General features: G+C 35.7%; 3 protein-coding genes across 3 annotated transcripts in view; 1 reads left to right on the top strand and 2 right to left on the bottom strand.

Annotated features, from left to right (window-relative positions):
* Nucleotides 1-2196: 2196 nt before the first annotated feature.
* LOC147762789 (caspase-3-like) lies at nt 2197-10870 on the top strand. The gene is made up of 8 exons (XM_087007748.1): nt 2197-3234; nt 4169-4251; nt 4449-4622; nt 4918-5137; nt 5532-5690; nt 8707-8816; nt 9499-9604; nt 10470-10870. Exons 1-8 carry the CDS (start codon nt 3156-3158, stop codon nt 10868-10870), a joined length of 1332 nt encoding a protein of 443 aa, XP_086863874.1. The 5' UTR covers nt 2197-3155.
* Nucleotides 10871-13370: 2500 nt separating this feature from the next.
* LOC147762788 (ATP-dependent RNA helicase A protein-like) lies at nt 13371-16082 on the bottom strand. The gene is made up of 3 exons (XM_087007680.1): nt 15562-16082; nt 14696-14914; nt 13371-14228 (listed from the first exon to the last, which is right to left on the bottom strand). The coding sequence occupies exons 1-3, from the start codon at nt 15690-15692 to the stop codon at nt 13991-13993; spliced, it is 588 nt and encodes a 195-aa protein (XP_086863806.1). The 5' UTR covers nt 15693-16082; the 3' UTR covers nt 13371-13990.
* A 306-nt stretch (nt 16083-16388) lies between these two features.
* Nucleotides 16389-16666, bottom strand: part of LOC112041616 (ATP-dependent RNA helicase A protein) — a 74058-nt gene continuing 73780 nt past the window's right edge. Inside the window, exon 8 of the mRNA XM_087007677.1 lies at nt 16389-16517. Coding sequence (XP_086863803.1) covers nt 16404-16517 — 114 coding nt within the window. The 3' untranslated portion in view covers nt 16389-16403. The remainder of the gene's footprint in view (nt 16518-16666) is intronic.

The raw sequence follows: 16666 nt of genomic DNA, 5'->3' as shown, positions 1-16666 counted from the left end.
GTTACCTCTGACCACATTCGATTGCCCCCGCCGCCCGCCAATGAAATTTAAAGCCCGCACTCAATGACTCATTGAACGATCTAGCCAATGAACGCGAACGAGTCAAAGCGCGCTTTGTTCAAATCCGGACCAATCAAAGATAAGGCCGAATATCAGGGACTTGCCGTAACCTGTAGGCAGCAATCAAAATACATCATCCCTTATAGTAGAAAATGATGCAGAGCCTCTAACTGCTCTGGTTTCAATTCCGATATAGGCATATTTTGCAAAGAATCAAGAGATAACTTAACACATTCTTTTACGTAGTCACTCGTAGGAGACGCCATGCTTTCTTTGTGTACGGTTATGCACTCGGAACTACTCACATGTCCGATCCGCACTCGACAATAACTTTATAATCTGCAGAAGCGACTAAAGAATAATTTGCTAGTTTTGATGATTATGTAAAAATGTCATGGCGTAAACGGGAGTTGTCTTATTCTAGCTGAGGTTTTGATGGTGTGAAAACGCATAATCATTAAAGGTGGAAAGCGCCGGACCGCGCCGTTTTTTGTTAGTATGGAGCTTACGGAATCAGCCGAGGATTGCCGATTGACGGTTATGCGGACGCAACGAAATACAATTTTCTCATTAGACATAATTCTGGACTTTCAACCAATCAGCGTTTTCACCAAACTTTGGAGAAAAATTTTGAAACATGGATTCGATTGGCTTATATAAACTAGGTCAAACTATTTTCGTCAGAGGTAACTTGACACGATGAAGATCGATAGGCTATAGTGAAGAGGTTAGTGTCAAGTTATCTCTGAAGCTCATGATCAGGGTGCTGATATTCGGCCTTATCTTTGATTGGTCCGGATTTGAACAAAGCGCGCTTTGATTCGTTCGCGTTCATTGGCTAGATCGTTCAATGAGTCATTGAGTGCGGGCGGGCGGCGGGGGCAATCGAATGTGGTCAGAGGTAACTTGACACGATGAAGATCGATAGGCTATAGTGAAGAGGTTAGTGTCAAGTTATCTCTGAAGCTCAGGGTGCCGCTGATAGGCTGATTTAGTAGTTTCTGCCCTGAAATCATAGTCGACAAATGTTGTCGAAAATCTGAATCGATCATACAGAGTTACAGACAAGTTGATAATGTGTGTTTATCTTATAGATTATTTTATTTCCTCAAATTGATAAAACAGACTGTAGTGTCGTTAGAGACGATTGACGATGCGCTGAAATTGCGCAAATCGTCAAATTACGTACTGACCGATCTACCTTAACTTTTGGCAAGAGCAGAGGTAACACTTATGAGTGACGTGAACGTTTTGGTTTGTATTTGAATGCTTGTGATTCAAGCTGTATGGTATATATTGGAATCCGGAATCCTTATCACAGTGTTTATAACGTGCAAGTGTCTATCTGGAATGTTTCTGAATGGTCTGTAAAAAGGGGACATGTATGTTACTGCTAGATTATAGCATTGAGGGACTGAAGTTTAGATGGATTAAGGATGTCTTAGGGTGAATGACGGGTGCATCTAAAGTGGTCTAATTGCCCATGCGGTAGCCCTAATTTCAGATGGTTGTTTCATGAAAGCTCAAAATAAGTCACCATCCAAATTAATTTAGAAAAATATATTGAATATCACAGAGGTGGTGGTGGGGGTTGTTGAATACTGCAAAAGTGCCAAAATTTGTTAGAGATAATGTCGGCACCATGTATCAAATCAATTTATAGCGACAATAAAAGGGTAACATAAAATGTACCTACTGTGTGGGTTCAGATTGATAGTGGCATCATTTTGTCCAACAGTTCATTACAGCCAGAAGTGGAGGTTTTTTTGGTGACATTGGTTAGTTTGTTTGCAGACAAGTCTTAAATGAACATGAGAAAATTAATTAAAAATACTAAGATAAAATACATGTATGATACAGTACTTAGTAAAACTACTAGCTGATATATGTGATGCATTTACTTTATTATCATAAGTATATTAGAACAGTATACTCTTGCTCTTCTGAATCAAAAATAATCTTTTATATATGCAATACTGTAGTTACTACTGTATTGTTTCTAACAATGTATTCAAATTTTGAAAATTTTTGACATTTTACACCTGAAACAACTAAAAATTAATGTGCCTTAAAATAGCAATGGAATTTTTTATGAAGAAAGGAAGGCCAAGGACAATTAAGCCTGTATTTTTGCCCATCAAGATCAGTATTAAGGCCAATATTTACTGCCATGCTGCTAGGCATATCAGCCTTAAGTTACTTTGATGTAATGTACTTTTTTACTCAGATCAAATGAGTGGTAAGAATAAATTTGCCTGTGAATTGCTTAAAACTATTGAGACAATGAAATACAATTTTATAATACACATGTAAAATATCCACTGCCATGTGGAAATCGGAAAATTTGTTTAAAAAGCTCTGTATTTTCTGTTATAAGTCAATATTTGGAAGGCAATTTCTCTCACAGTAAATAAGCTGTTCACATATTATTTCACACCCCTGTTCAAAATATTAAAATCCTCTGTTGAATCCACCCCTTCCTCCAAGGAATCCACCTCTTCCGCCTCCAAATTCACCTCTTCCTCCTCGGAATCCACCTCTTCCAAATCCTCCTCCTCGGCTACCAAGTCCACCTCCTAATCTTGGTCCCCCCTCCAAACCTTCCCCAGTCATTAAACTATGTTAAACAACACCCCAGCACCCCTAGATGATGAAGAAAAAAATGAATCACAAACAACCCATGGATTACAATTGCATCCATATTGGTTGGCAGTATGTCAGGTACTATAAATAATTACTAGTACCACACAGGAATTTTACACTGAAAAATGTGATAATTTAGAACATTTCAGGAGTTTATGGTTTAATTCTTATGACAACAATTACACATTCTTTCTGTAGGATGCAGAGGAGATGAATTGACACAAAAGTTGAAGTAAGACCCCATTCCCAGAGATAAGATCGAGCCAACTACTAGACCTAATTCCTTGGGGGTTCATGCTAAATAGCTGTCAGCTGAGCGGGCATGAAAGTTAATTACCCACTTACAGCTTGTAGTAGGTGGGACGAACATTGATTTGGGTCATTCAACCAAGTCTGTATCTCTAACATTTCAGTTAACACAAAATAACTGACAATTGTTACATGGACCAAACATGGAGCTGTCTCAGTCTGGTCACAATTCAACAGATAGTGCAGCCAAGTTCAACCTTAGAAAGAGAGGCAAAAAACAAGGTGAGTTCTCAATGCTACAACCTTTGTTGAATTGTTGAAGCAATTATATCAGTTTGAGATCAGGTGTGCATAATTAATTTAAGCAAAGAAAACATTAAATATGCAGTTTAAGATATTTTTGGAGAAAACCATGTACTATTTAACTATTTTATCATTTAATGGTAACATTATGAACATGGTAACATGTTATTGCGTGACACTACCAGCGTCTTAAAGCAATGGAAATATATTTAAAAAACGTATTAATCTCCCTCCTCAAGAAAAAAATACATTTTTCCCTATTGGCAAATTATGAAATGGATTATGTGTATGAGCAACACTGTATGTGTGTTGGAGTAAATATGTGCATTGCCAGCGTGTCATTTTGAAATCCCTTGGGCTTGAACCTGTATGCTGGTTACATTTTCTGAATGTCTAGGTTACCTGCAGGTAAGTGGTGGTATGCTCTTCAGCATTATATATGAAATATATTGCATCAAATTTGACAAAACCTGTTTTATTATTTTATTAGTATCATTATTTTCTTTCTTGCACTGCCACCATTTTTCACTTATTCCCTCATCAATCCTAAATTCACCACAGCCATCCTTCAAAGTTAAATTCTGTTCTATCTTGTCTGTTAAGGAGGAGTCTTTTTATTCTCTACCATGTTAGATTTATGAATTGTTATTTGTGAAATCTTAATCGGTTGGACATATTAGAAAGTTTACATGTACATGCTGCCTAATGCGTTTAAAATATTTAATTGGTCAAAACGTAACATAGTTAGTGATATTAGTTAGAAAAGAAATAAATGCTTTAAAGCCCACCCATATGTTGTTGTAAGACAAACCTCAATACCACATTTCAAATTACAACAATTGTTGAATGTGATGTGAAAGAATGAATGTTCATTTGACTGAATATCTTATCATGCATTTTTTTATATACCTAGGAGAGACAGAGAAGGAAAATGAAGTGAAAGTGAAACCATGCACTCCTTACTTTTATGCAAAGTATGCTAATAACACAAATGAGGTAAAGTTTTCATTAATTGATAATTAACTTCTTACAAATATCTTTTGCTCTTGTTCTTTGTAATTAAATGTTAAAAAGGGAGAGAAAGAAATTAGAAGAAAGTATTAAATTGCTTTGACAGCTATTTATTCCTAGTGTTAAAACAATAAATTGCATTTAATGCAGTAAATGCAAGTTGCATTTGTTATTTCCATTAGGTGTATAAAAATACTTCCAACCCAAGGGGGCGGGCCCTAATCATCAATAACAAACATTTCAACTATGAAAAACTCTCTGAACGTAAAGGAACAGAAATGGATGTGGACAAAATGGATGCATTACTACATCAATTGAACTACTGGGTGACAGTTCACCATGATCTGACTGCAAAGGTACACGTAATAATAATAATAATAATAATAATAATAATAATAAATTTATTTTGAGTCTTAAATCCATTATAACATGTTCAGAAGACTTTACATATACATAAAATAATTCAATTAATAGGAATTGATAAATGAAAAATTACAGAGTTTAACGGCAAAAACATTTAAGAGTATTCTAAATAAAACACTTACTAGTACTCAATATTAATTTTTGTTACCTTTCCCTTGTCTTTAATATATTTACATTTTCACATGCAGTTTATGGTGTAGTTGTACACCAGCTGTTATTATTTTGTAGGGAATTATGGACATATTAAAAGAGGAAAGTGCCAAACCTGACCATTTCAAGTACGATTCCTTCATATTGGTGATAATGAGCCATGGACAAGTAGGAGCTGTGACTGGTACTGATGGGAATGTTGTGCCTTATGAAAATATTTTACATATTTTCAATAATGCAAACTGCCCTGCCTTAAGAAGTAAACCAAAGATGGTTTTCATTCAGGCTTGTCAAGGAAGTGAGTAGCAATTTAAAGTATGTATGATATATCCTTTTTTATAAAGAGAAAAATTATGATGGTGGGCTATAAATATACATGTATGAGTACTGTAACTCAGATCTTCTGTGCACTGATTGAGCCCACACCAAGCTTGTACAGAAAATAGAAAAAAAGAATGTCTTTGTTAATTCATATTCATATATTTACATTCATTGCACGGAAGCTTATAGTTCTGACAGAGTTCAATTATTGATCAAGATATCAAATGTCTTTTTAATACTTTTATTGTTTATAATAACCACAATTTCTGTCCATAAAAAGTATTGTACATGCAGGCATGATCCTTACAAAATAAACCCTACTGACTGATAACATGCCACCTATAAAACTTAAATTTTTACAAACTCTACAGAAAATGAAGATTGTGGTGCTAAGCAAGGATCCCTGTCAGACCCTACCAGGATATTGTCAGAAATCCAGAACACCAGTACGGTCCATGATGCACCTGGGGACCAAGATGAGACTGTCCCAACAATGGCAGACGTCCTTGTGGCAAAAGCCACCACTCCAAGTGAGAACAGAAAAAGCTTATTTAATTTTTAGTGTACCATATTCTGCTTGTCAAACATGTTATTTTCAGAGCAAATGATAAAAATAGTGTCATAAATGTAAAAAAAGTCTATGCTATCTCCACTATTAACCCTCATCCACCTTTCAGGGGCCTCGCAGGCCCAGACCCATGTATCTTTTGCTCTCTCTTTGTTCGCATGAGGTTTTGAGCCTGTTCCTTTCATGTAATCCTCAAGCAACTTATACCCCATCAATGGATAAATAATTAGTTTTGAAATAATTTACACCATATGTACATTTCCAAAAGTTAGTCCCATTTCCTGGAAACCGTGCCTCTGAGGCCCGTCCCTTGATAATTTTACTTCCACATGGGAGCATGTGTATATAAGATATGTGATGCATTGTTGGGTTTTACATTTGTGTGGAGCTTTGTTCAAACAACGTCTAGAAATGTATACAGAATAGAAATCTACCTGTGAAAGATTCAAGACCTGGAGAAATTATTATTTATGAGTAAACGGTCACCTTGGTCACCTGATATGCAGATATCAGTTTAAATCTATCATTATTACATACCTGATAGACTGCGCTAGCTTCGCGAAACTTTCTATTTTGAGAAAAAAAAAGATTTTTCCGCATGTTCCATACACAGTGTATACTCACCCAGGTGGAGGTAAAGCGAGCAAGGGACTGGTGTAACATGAAAATAACATGAAAATCTGACTCCCCCCATGAAAATTGGACTCCCCCTCCACAAAACTTAATAAATCTTACTTTATTTGAGTATATGACTGAGATCTTGTAGTATGTTAAATAGAGGATACATTGGCACTTTTTTTTAGTCTGCAGGTGAACATTTTCATGAAAAAATAAGAAAATTAAAAATATGCACTCAACCGCCCATTGTCTCCCTTATGAAAAAGCTATTTATATGATATTGGATTATCATTTCTACATTTTTCCTTTAAATTTACTTTATTAAGATTATACTGGAAATATTTGAAAGTTTGATGGTAAACTATTGGGTGAAAAAACTAAAAGGAAAACATAAAAAATACAAAAATTAAAAATGTGCATTTTATCACCCAGTGACTCCCCTGTGAAAAAGCCATCTATTTAATATTTGATGATCATTTCAACATCTTTCCTTTACTTTTACTTTATGAAGATCAATTGGAAATATTTCAAAGTTTGATGGTAAATTATTGGGTGAAAAAACTAAAAAGAAAACATGAAAAATAAGAAAGTTTAAAATGTGCATATTATCACCCAATAACTCCCCTATGAAAAAGCTATCTGTTAAATATTTGATGATCATTTCAACACCTTTCCCTAACTTTTACTTTATGAAGATTATATTGGAAATATTTGAAAGACTGGGGAAGTCAAAGTCCTATGGGTACAAGAATACAAATTCATTATCCATTTAAAATCATTAATCCCCAGTTTTCATTCAGCTTTGGGAAAAAATGGGAAAAACAACAGCAAATATAAAATGGGGCCTTTCACCAATGGGAGTCCATAGGAGTCCAAATTCCATGCATATGAAAATGAAGATTATCATAAATTTTTTTTATTTATTTTCACCCAGTATTTTACCATTCAAACTTTCAAATATTTCCAATATATTCTTCATAAAGTATCCTAAAAGAAAAGATGTCAGAGTGATCATCAAATAACAAATAAATAGCTTTTACATAGGGGAATTGGGTGTGTTTTTTTTACCCAATTTTTTACCATCAAACTTTCAAGTACTTCCAATATAAACTTCATAAAGTATCCTAAAAGGAAAGATGTTGAAATGGTCATCAAATGTCAAATAAATAGCTTTTTCATAGGGGAGTCCTTGGGTGGTAAAATAAAAATCTTAAATTTTTTTTTTTTTTCATGAAAATTTTCACCTGCACACTAACAAAAAGTGCCAATGTGCCCTCCATTATGCATACTGCAAGATCATAGTCATTTACTCAAATTAAATGAGATTTATGAATGTTTTTTTTTTTTTTTGGGGGGGGGAGGGGGGGGGAGTCAAAATTTCATAGGGGGAGTCACATTTTCATTATGAAAATCTGACTGGGGAGTCACATTTAAGGGAAGTCAGATTTTCATGGTACACCGGGCCTCCGAGGCCCGGTTTCAGGGTTTACGTAGGGTTCCATTTCCTTGTGGATGAGGGTTAAGGAAGCTGAAGCCAATGGGCTTACCCTACAGTGTATCACTAAAATATATAATAGAACATACATTATAATAATAAATAACTTTTCAATGTTCCTGAAAATTGACAGAAAACAGCTTTAATTTGTTGTTGCACCTTACTCTCTAGTCTGCCATTATTTCAGACCCCATTCTGTTCCAATCTCTTTGATTCTAAGTCTTGAGACTTTACCCTGATCACAATGCCATCTGAAAAATCCGGATTTTTCAAAGTCAAATTTCTGGTAAAAAATCCTATTCACTTGCTTGTTCACACATGCAGAGTGAAACCGAATCCCAGGTTGAACATTTTCAGGTTTAACCTCCTGTTTTGAACACTCATGCATGCGCCGCACAGGAAAACTCAAAATACCACAAAAATATGGCGACATTTACACCTCTTATTATACTCAGCTTTTGCCTTCAGAATCTGTTTTTATTAGTGAGGGCAAATGCAACTCAAAAGACATTCCAGCATTCTTGGGGCATATCAGATGGCAAAATAAGTTTATGTTTCCCCATGTTGTAGTGAGTGGTGGCCTCCAAAAACATTCATAGGGTCCACTATATTTGATTCTTGGACCAGTTGATACTCAGATCTTTTATGCTGAATGGCCCGCAACATTTGTTTACAATATGCAGAATATGGTAACATTTTCAAAAGGAAACATTGGCAAGTCTTTCAAGAAATCATACAGATGAGCTTTGGTTAGGATTATATAATGCAATATTTGGTATAAATACTAGGAAATTTAACGCACATGCTGATGTCTTTTTTATTCTAATTTGAAACTTGATATTACTGTATCCATATCAATTCCCAGACTTTGTGTCATGGAGAAGCAAAGAGAAAGGAACTTGGTTCATCCAGGCCATTGTGGATGTGTTCAGCAGACATGCTTGTAAAGAGGATGTCCAGTCCTTGTTAACAAAGGTAAACTGTCATATTCTGCAACATGTCTATTAACAAACAATCTAAGTTTTTTAAAAATTCAGAGTTAATAAAATGTTATTAAGCTGAGATTTATTTCATATCACATATCTTTAATTCATTAATTAATCATTATTACCATCATCATCTATTTATTTAACTATTTATTCCTTTCACTTCAATTCATTTCATTTATATATATCTCTATTTTAATTGAGATGTAGGCAAGTGTTGTCATGAACTTCAGAGTCCAATACCATATTATTCCACCAACTGACACTATTCACATTTGTGACTTTCAACCACCTTTGTTAAAAGATATAAGAAATGTTAGGAGTTAAAATTGGAATTTCCATCTTGAATATGTAATCTTCAATAAAGCCAACCAGACATTCAAATGCATGCACCAAATATGTTCTACATCATGAGATAATACCCCTTGTATCTACAAATGAGAAAAAAGTTAGTCTAATGTTACCAAACCTAAGACCTTGAATAACAATTGATGGTTTTTTTATTGGTGAAAGGTTAACATGAAAGCTAATAAGCTAATAAAGAGGGCAGCTAACCTATCATCCTTACTTTTTACGTGACAATAATAAATATAAACAAATATTTGCCAAAATAATAAGGGGGATAGAAGAAGTAAACCATTAAAAACAACTAATTATTTCTTCTGTTTCAGGCAAATGCACAGGTAGCAAAATTAAAAACATCTGGTAGGAAAAAACAAGTGTTACACGTGGATAGCACTCTCCTGAAGAAAGTATTTTTCTTCCCAGGGATGAAACGTAAGAAACCCACATATTGGAACATGTCAGTAGTTGATCTAAGTGGTCATCCAAATTATAAACAATAAATATCTATCAAGATATGGAAGTTATTACATAATTAGCATAGAAGATAATATATGTTATATGCATGGATTTATGTCAACAATAACTTAATATTGACTCCATGGGACCATTCAGATCTAGAAGAGCGGAGTGCTAGCAAGGCCGCGACTTACATACGGCGGACCTACATGACAGGAAGACCACTTAATCCTGTAATGGTCTCTCTGCCTCTCACATTAAACCCGACGGGGTGCACCTTTCGGATGTGGGACAATACAAGCTCTACCGCAGTTTGCTTGGCGCCACAATCAGAAAGGTTTCCCGTCTTAAGATTAGGCTATCCTAGTTTTACAGTTATGCCCATTGCATATTCATACTTGAGTTTGACACATCACTTTATCAGCATGTTGTTATATTCAAATTAGCTTAGATACAGGAGACATAAAGGGAAGTTTGGCATAGTCAAACGTTAATTTATGGCGACGGTCTAACACTTACAAGCTAGCTGGTAGCCTTGGATTCAATGCTGCATTTTTTGAAGGCGGATTCACTGCTACATTCCCCATGGAAATCTTGTCCAATCACAGATGGGGGTCCCCTTTTACGTCCGCGCTTCAGCATTTAACCAAACGAGCACTATTACTCTATCTCACTCTGCTTTTATGCATAGTTCAAGTCAGAAAATTTGATTTTCAACACATTTACGCTGTTTTCAATTTTGGATACCCGCCACCTTCCCCATCTCCTCATTATCAAGGTAGTATAAATTACATAAACATTTTAACCATCAATCTGCCGCTGTCTGTGTTATGCATTTCAGTGCCTCCAAAGAGAAAAAGAAAAGCAACTCCATACTTACGTCCAAGCTCCCGCAAGACTAAGAGGACCTCTTTCCGATCACCATCTCCAGTCCCAGCAGCCTCTATGGCGTCTTCCTCAGCTGCTACTCTAGCTCTCCCGCCCACACCTTCTGCTGAAAAGGTATCTCAACCTTCAGCTCCAGCATCTATTGATAACCAGCATATTGTCAACATGGTGGAGAAAGTGACTGACGTCGTGGCAAAATTGGGCACTGTAGCGGCAAACCTGGCTGCAGCACAGAATCTGCAAAACAACCCTGAACTTTCCACTCCTTCCACCAGCACTGAGGCTCCTATGCCAACTAATAGCAACCCAGAGATCTCCCGAGATTTTTATACTCGGCCTTGTGCAATCATGTGACATAAAAGGTTTTTATCTACTTATCTTAATAATTAAGAAATATATTAGTCTATGTAGAACGAAATCAGAAATCCCAACATGGGAAGGAACTAGACAATACGTTAATTATTACAGAAATATTTGTTTATATTCTTTATATATGTAAACCGACCAAAAACAACAACATGTTAAAAGAAAATGGGAAAATATTGATCGCATATTACAACTTAATTGACAAGCAACAAGCTTATGATATACCTCTTAGAATTCCAATTGTAAGTTAACAACATGAATTGTCAATGTCTACTTTCTACCCGTTTATGCAATACTGTAACTGTATAACCTTTTTTTTTTTACGGAGAGAGAAATAGGGTCCAAGTATGCGTGTGTGTTTGTGTGTGTGCGATTCATAAGTCAAAAACTGTAAGATTGTATATTTATTTGCTACTGAAAAAAAAAAAAAAAAAAAACTAATAGCAACCCAGCCACCAGCACTTTGCCTTCCACGTCGTCTTCCTCTCCAACTGACCCAGGTATGGTATCACCCCAACCCTCTACATCACAAAGATACAACACTAAGTCTATCCCCCTACATGCTCAGGTTGATAACAAGGTAAAAGATCGGATTTGGGGAGACAAATTCGTAGACCTGGCCCTACTTCTTCAAGACCAGGCTTCTCAACTGCCCTCAGGAGATTCTATCCCACTAGCCATGGAAAATCATAACGGCCAACTCACTCTCGTAATACCCCAGAGTAAAAAGCCACAAATTACCTCTCTTGGTCAGTGGACTACTGCCTTCCATACATTTATTTCTGTCTATGCTTTAAATCACCCTCTTGAAGCCCCCAACTTGCTGAAATATGCTGAGGATATAAAGGTTTTGGCGGGCCTGAGGGGGGACTGGTTAGCCTATGACCGCAATTTTAGGATAAATAAGGAGAGGTCAGGTGACCCATGGCAGGACATAAATTTGGATCTCTGGAATAGGGCTCTCCTCAACTCTCGTGCCAACTCTAGCAGCTTCCATTACCAATACCTACAGAGTTTGTTGGGGTCTATGGGGTCTACTGGTGTTTTGAGAACCCTGGTTGCTGGGGTGGGGACCCCTATTGGCCTGTGTGGGATGGTTTGGGGTTGTGACGAAAGGCTGGGTGGTTCCCCCCCAAGCAGTGAAAGCATTTGTGGTCGTATCAACAATTTCCTCTGCATTTTGCCCCTGAGTGAAATTTGAAAGTACGAAAGGGCTGTCTAGGTCTAGACGATACCTTGGGGTATTTGTCAAGGCCTCTTTGCAACCCCACAAATTGAAATGTGTGCACTATTTCTTTGGAAATTTTATTTTAAATGTAGATATTTCAGGCGCACACATTAATGTTTAATGTCATTGTCAACACTATTCGGTGTTTATTATTAGTCTGCTTCATTTCTCTTAGTTTTGGGACTTTCAATAAATGCGGCCGTCACCGGCCAAATTTCGAAAATCATACTTGAGTTTGTCACATCACTTTATCAGCATGTTGTTATATTCAAATTAGCTTAGATCAAGGAGACATAAATCTATATTCTTAGTTTTCAAAGATTTCACCCCTATATCAACAAAGTTGACAAGAAATATTTAAGGACATCACAAAGTCTTTCATTTTGAGAATCACATAGATTCTAGTCTTAAAGGTCATATAATTTCTTTTCGCAGAACTTCTGAACTGTTGTCAACATTTTTAAGTAACATGGATTTGTTGTCAAATTTAGAATTTTTTATCTTATTTAATTTTAAATTTTAGTGTTATTATTTTTTAATATTCAGAATGACCTTGCAACATAATTGAATTAAATGATTGTACAATTGTGTTAATCATCGTCACTGAATTGAAAACATAATTTATTTGAATATAAACTGAGGAAAAATACAAACAACCCATGTGAATTATTTATGTAATATGTAATGGGCAACTCCAAATGAATTGATGTTGTGTTATAATCTTAATTTTTATCTAAAGCACATTGAACAACAAAGTTCACTTTGTATGATTTAATATAAACATAACAATGCAGATAAAATTTGTAAAGTATTACATGGGGCATTTATATTTTTTGCTCAGTGCATGTATTTCGTGCCACAGAGAAGATTTGTAGAAAGGTATTATAGCTGCCGTCATCACCACTGAACTAATATTGGTCAGCTGCTGTGCTTTGTGAGAATATGTTATTACAATTTTTTAAAGAGCCAAATTTTACATACTCCACATTCATGAAAATCAGAACTGATAATCAAAATGCTGAAATTAGAATTAAATTCTCATATAGGCTATTTCTCATACAAATAACATTTTTTTCCCCAAAGCAATTATCCTTTATTATACAATTTTCAATAACTGGTAATTTATGACTTGATCTTTTCATTGGGGGAAACTTACCTTAAAACTTATCTTTTACATTCATAATTTTGGATATAATATTTTCTTGTGTAACATTTTTGGTTGTTTCACTATATATACAGGTATAGAATAGAAACACAAGGTGGCCTGTTTTTCACTTTTATTGCTACATGTACCACTCCATAGGAATAATGTAATTTCAATTATCTAGCTATGACTTAAAAATGTATCTGTAAAATTGTTCCACATTGCATACATCAAGTAAATGTAATTGCCATATTCTGCAAATTACAATCATTTTGCAACACAGAGTATAATGCATTTTTCAGGGAAGATGGACGCCCTTTGGGTTACATGACTGTATGGTAACACTTATAAAAATGCTTTCTGTACATTTGCACATGTAGACTGTACACTTGCTCCCTGTGTTACATACTGCAGACATCTAAACATATGAAAACTCATGACAGGCCAAAGAGGTGAGGCTTATGAAGAATGAGGAGTACAGCATTGTACAGATATAAACAGGGTGGTACTTATCAGTTCTGGACAGAAATTAGGTGTCACTGAGTCTTTCTCAGACTTATTTTATTGTATTTTTTACTCCAATCAAATGAGGTGTAAGATTTGCCTTTGAATTGTTTAAAACTATGAAAAACTTTTTCATAATACACATTTGAAATATCCACTGAAATATCCATTAGCAGGCAGTTTCTCTCACATTAAAGTGTTCACATATTATTTCACACCCCTGTTCAAAATATTAAAATCCTCCTCTGTTAAATCCACCCCTAAATCCACCCCTTCCTCCGCGAAATCCACCTCCAAATCCACCTCTTCCTCCACCAAACCTGCCTCTTCCTCCTCGGAATCCACCTCTTTCAAATCCTCCTCCTCGGCCACCAAATCCACCTCCAAATCTTGGTCCTCCTCCAAATCTAGGTCCCCCTCCAACACCCGAGTGGAACCTTTTTGGAGGTGGTGGGCCAAATCCTGGGCCACTGTAAAAAAAAAAAAGAGATCAGAATTAAAACCAACTAAAATAAAAAATCATTAAACATATACATTTCAAGTTTTTATACATTATTAAAAATATGAAACAGGAAGCACTCTGAAGTTCTGTCAGGCTTAATTGCCTCTCTGTTGTTTTCCCACTTGTTTCCTTTTTAAATCATTTACAGGTGAAAATGGAATAATGTTAATTTCTAAATGAAAAAAAAATTCCATAGCTAGTAATGGCAGAGGTCCAAATGCACATATATCACATATGTACTGTACCAGTATGACAGAGTGTTAGGAGTGATGGCACGTACTACAGTCAAACTAGAAATATCAACACACCTGCATCTAAATATTTCTTCATAATAGCATTTATCAAAAATCCCCAATGTCTCTATTCTCTGCTCCATAAATGGAATTATGTATGTATTATTTACTAGATGCTATAACACTAATGAAAAACACTCACCCTGCTGCCGTCTCTTTCCCAGAGTAATTATTCTCCACTCCAAAGCTGCCAGCATTTGGCCTGGACAGCGCCCTGAACACCTGCATCAGTTGCTCATCCAGTGGCATGGGGTGTGCAGTGCCCTCAGGATCTGTGGTAGCTCTGATATTCAGGGCCTCCAGCGCAGGACGGAGGGCCACTATCTTGGATGCCTGGCTGAATGGCATCTTCAGATTTAACCTGTATGTGGACATATGACCAGAAGGGAATGAATTTGACTGGAAATTGTGCATGTGTGAATAAAGTGATTGAATGCAGTTTAGTTCACTTACCTGTGCATGTGTACATGTGTTGTTATTTTCTTAATTTCTAAAATCTCATCCTTTTTTTCTTTTTCAAAGTTGCCACCTTCGACTTTTAGATGTAGAAAATGAGAACAATTTTCAAACTTTTTATATAAGTTTATGTAAAGTATTGGCTGATAAAAATAAAAAAAATAATCACAATCTCAAAAGGGTGTGTTTCCATTTATGAGCTTACATTACATAGTCCCAATACCAATTTCTAACAACTGAACACACTATATAAAGAACTTTGTATATTAAGGACTACATATAAAACATACCAGCCATCCAGGATAATACAATATATTAAATAACTTAAATTTGTATCCTATTTCTACATATAAAACATACCAGCCATCTAGGATAATACAATATATAAATGATCTTGTATCCTATTTCCACATATAAAACATACCAGCCATCCAGGATAAAACAATATATAAATAACTTTGTATCCTATTTCTACATATAAAACATACCAGCCATCCAGGATAATACAATATATAAATAACTTTGTATCCTATTTCTACATATAAAACATACCAGCCATCCAGGATAATCATCCCATTTTCAGCCTTCACAGAGCGTGCAGCAAATATGAGAAGCTGTATTGGAGACACCATGGTCAAATTAATTATACAATTAAAGGTAATTATGTTTGACGTACATCTCATACTAGTGCAGCACTGGATCCATGTAAAGATAACAAAATAGTATTTAAAGTGAGTGAGGAGAATTGAACGGGGAGATAGACTGGGGACATGTAGAAGGAAGCAGCGGAGGAGGAGGTTGGAAGCGACGGAGTACGGAGCTGACGGGTTAAGCGTTGGAGGCTTCACTTAGAATATCATGTAGTTGCTTAGCGTCAACGAATAAATCATTTAACTGGTCATTATGTGGACTTGGGTTTTCTTTGCGCGACCTTACGTAAATTTGACACGAACTGTGGGATCTTTGGATTGCGTTATCCACTAAGTTATAGACGAAAACGTAATGTCCTATTTCGAGCCCACGCTTGAATTAAGCGTTCAAAATTATATAAGTTTAGGACATTCATCATAGGCATCTGTGTTGTCAACCTGAACACTGAGTGATATCTAACATGATCTGTACCTGTTCATCTACAATAATGTATAGGTTACGTACATCTAGGTTTGAATTGGGGTCAGCATGTAATCCATGACACCATAAAAGTATGGTAGATGAGAAAGACAAAATATTACATTGCAGCAGATGCATAATAAGTACAACAAGAATTAAATTCTTAGAAAAGATAGCTTCTGCAAACTACTTCTGTTCCTGAAACATTACACATTCTGCCAATAGCTTTTTCAGACAAGGACACTCTTAAGAGTTGGAAAAAAACAATAATGCCAATAATAATTCTAAGAGCCACCTACCACATCTAATTTACTGTCTGGACCTGAAGAGTTGAACATCTGTGGGTAGAGGCTTTCCTCTGGAAACCCAGCATTCACCAGGATATCACGAAGTTGGTTCTGGAAATTACAGAAAAAATATTGAGAAGATATGAAATACTCAACCAACCTTAGTGTACATGTAACATGTGGTTAAAATAAAATATTGTTATTTGGTGTGGTGGGACAGTAAATTTAACATCATCCTTTCAGTCAATAGGATAATTAAG

This window comes from Lingula anatina, chromosome 3 (assembly GCF_051362555.1).
Source record: "Lingula anatina isolate TDL-2025a chromosome 3, LinAna3.0, whole genome shotgun sequence".
In the NCBI taxonomy this organism is placed as follows: Eukaryota; Metazoa; Brachiopoda; class Lingulata; order Lingulida; family Lingulidae; genus Lingula; species Lingula anatina.
This window is presented reverse-complemented; position numbering and strand designations above follow the sequence as displayed.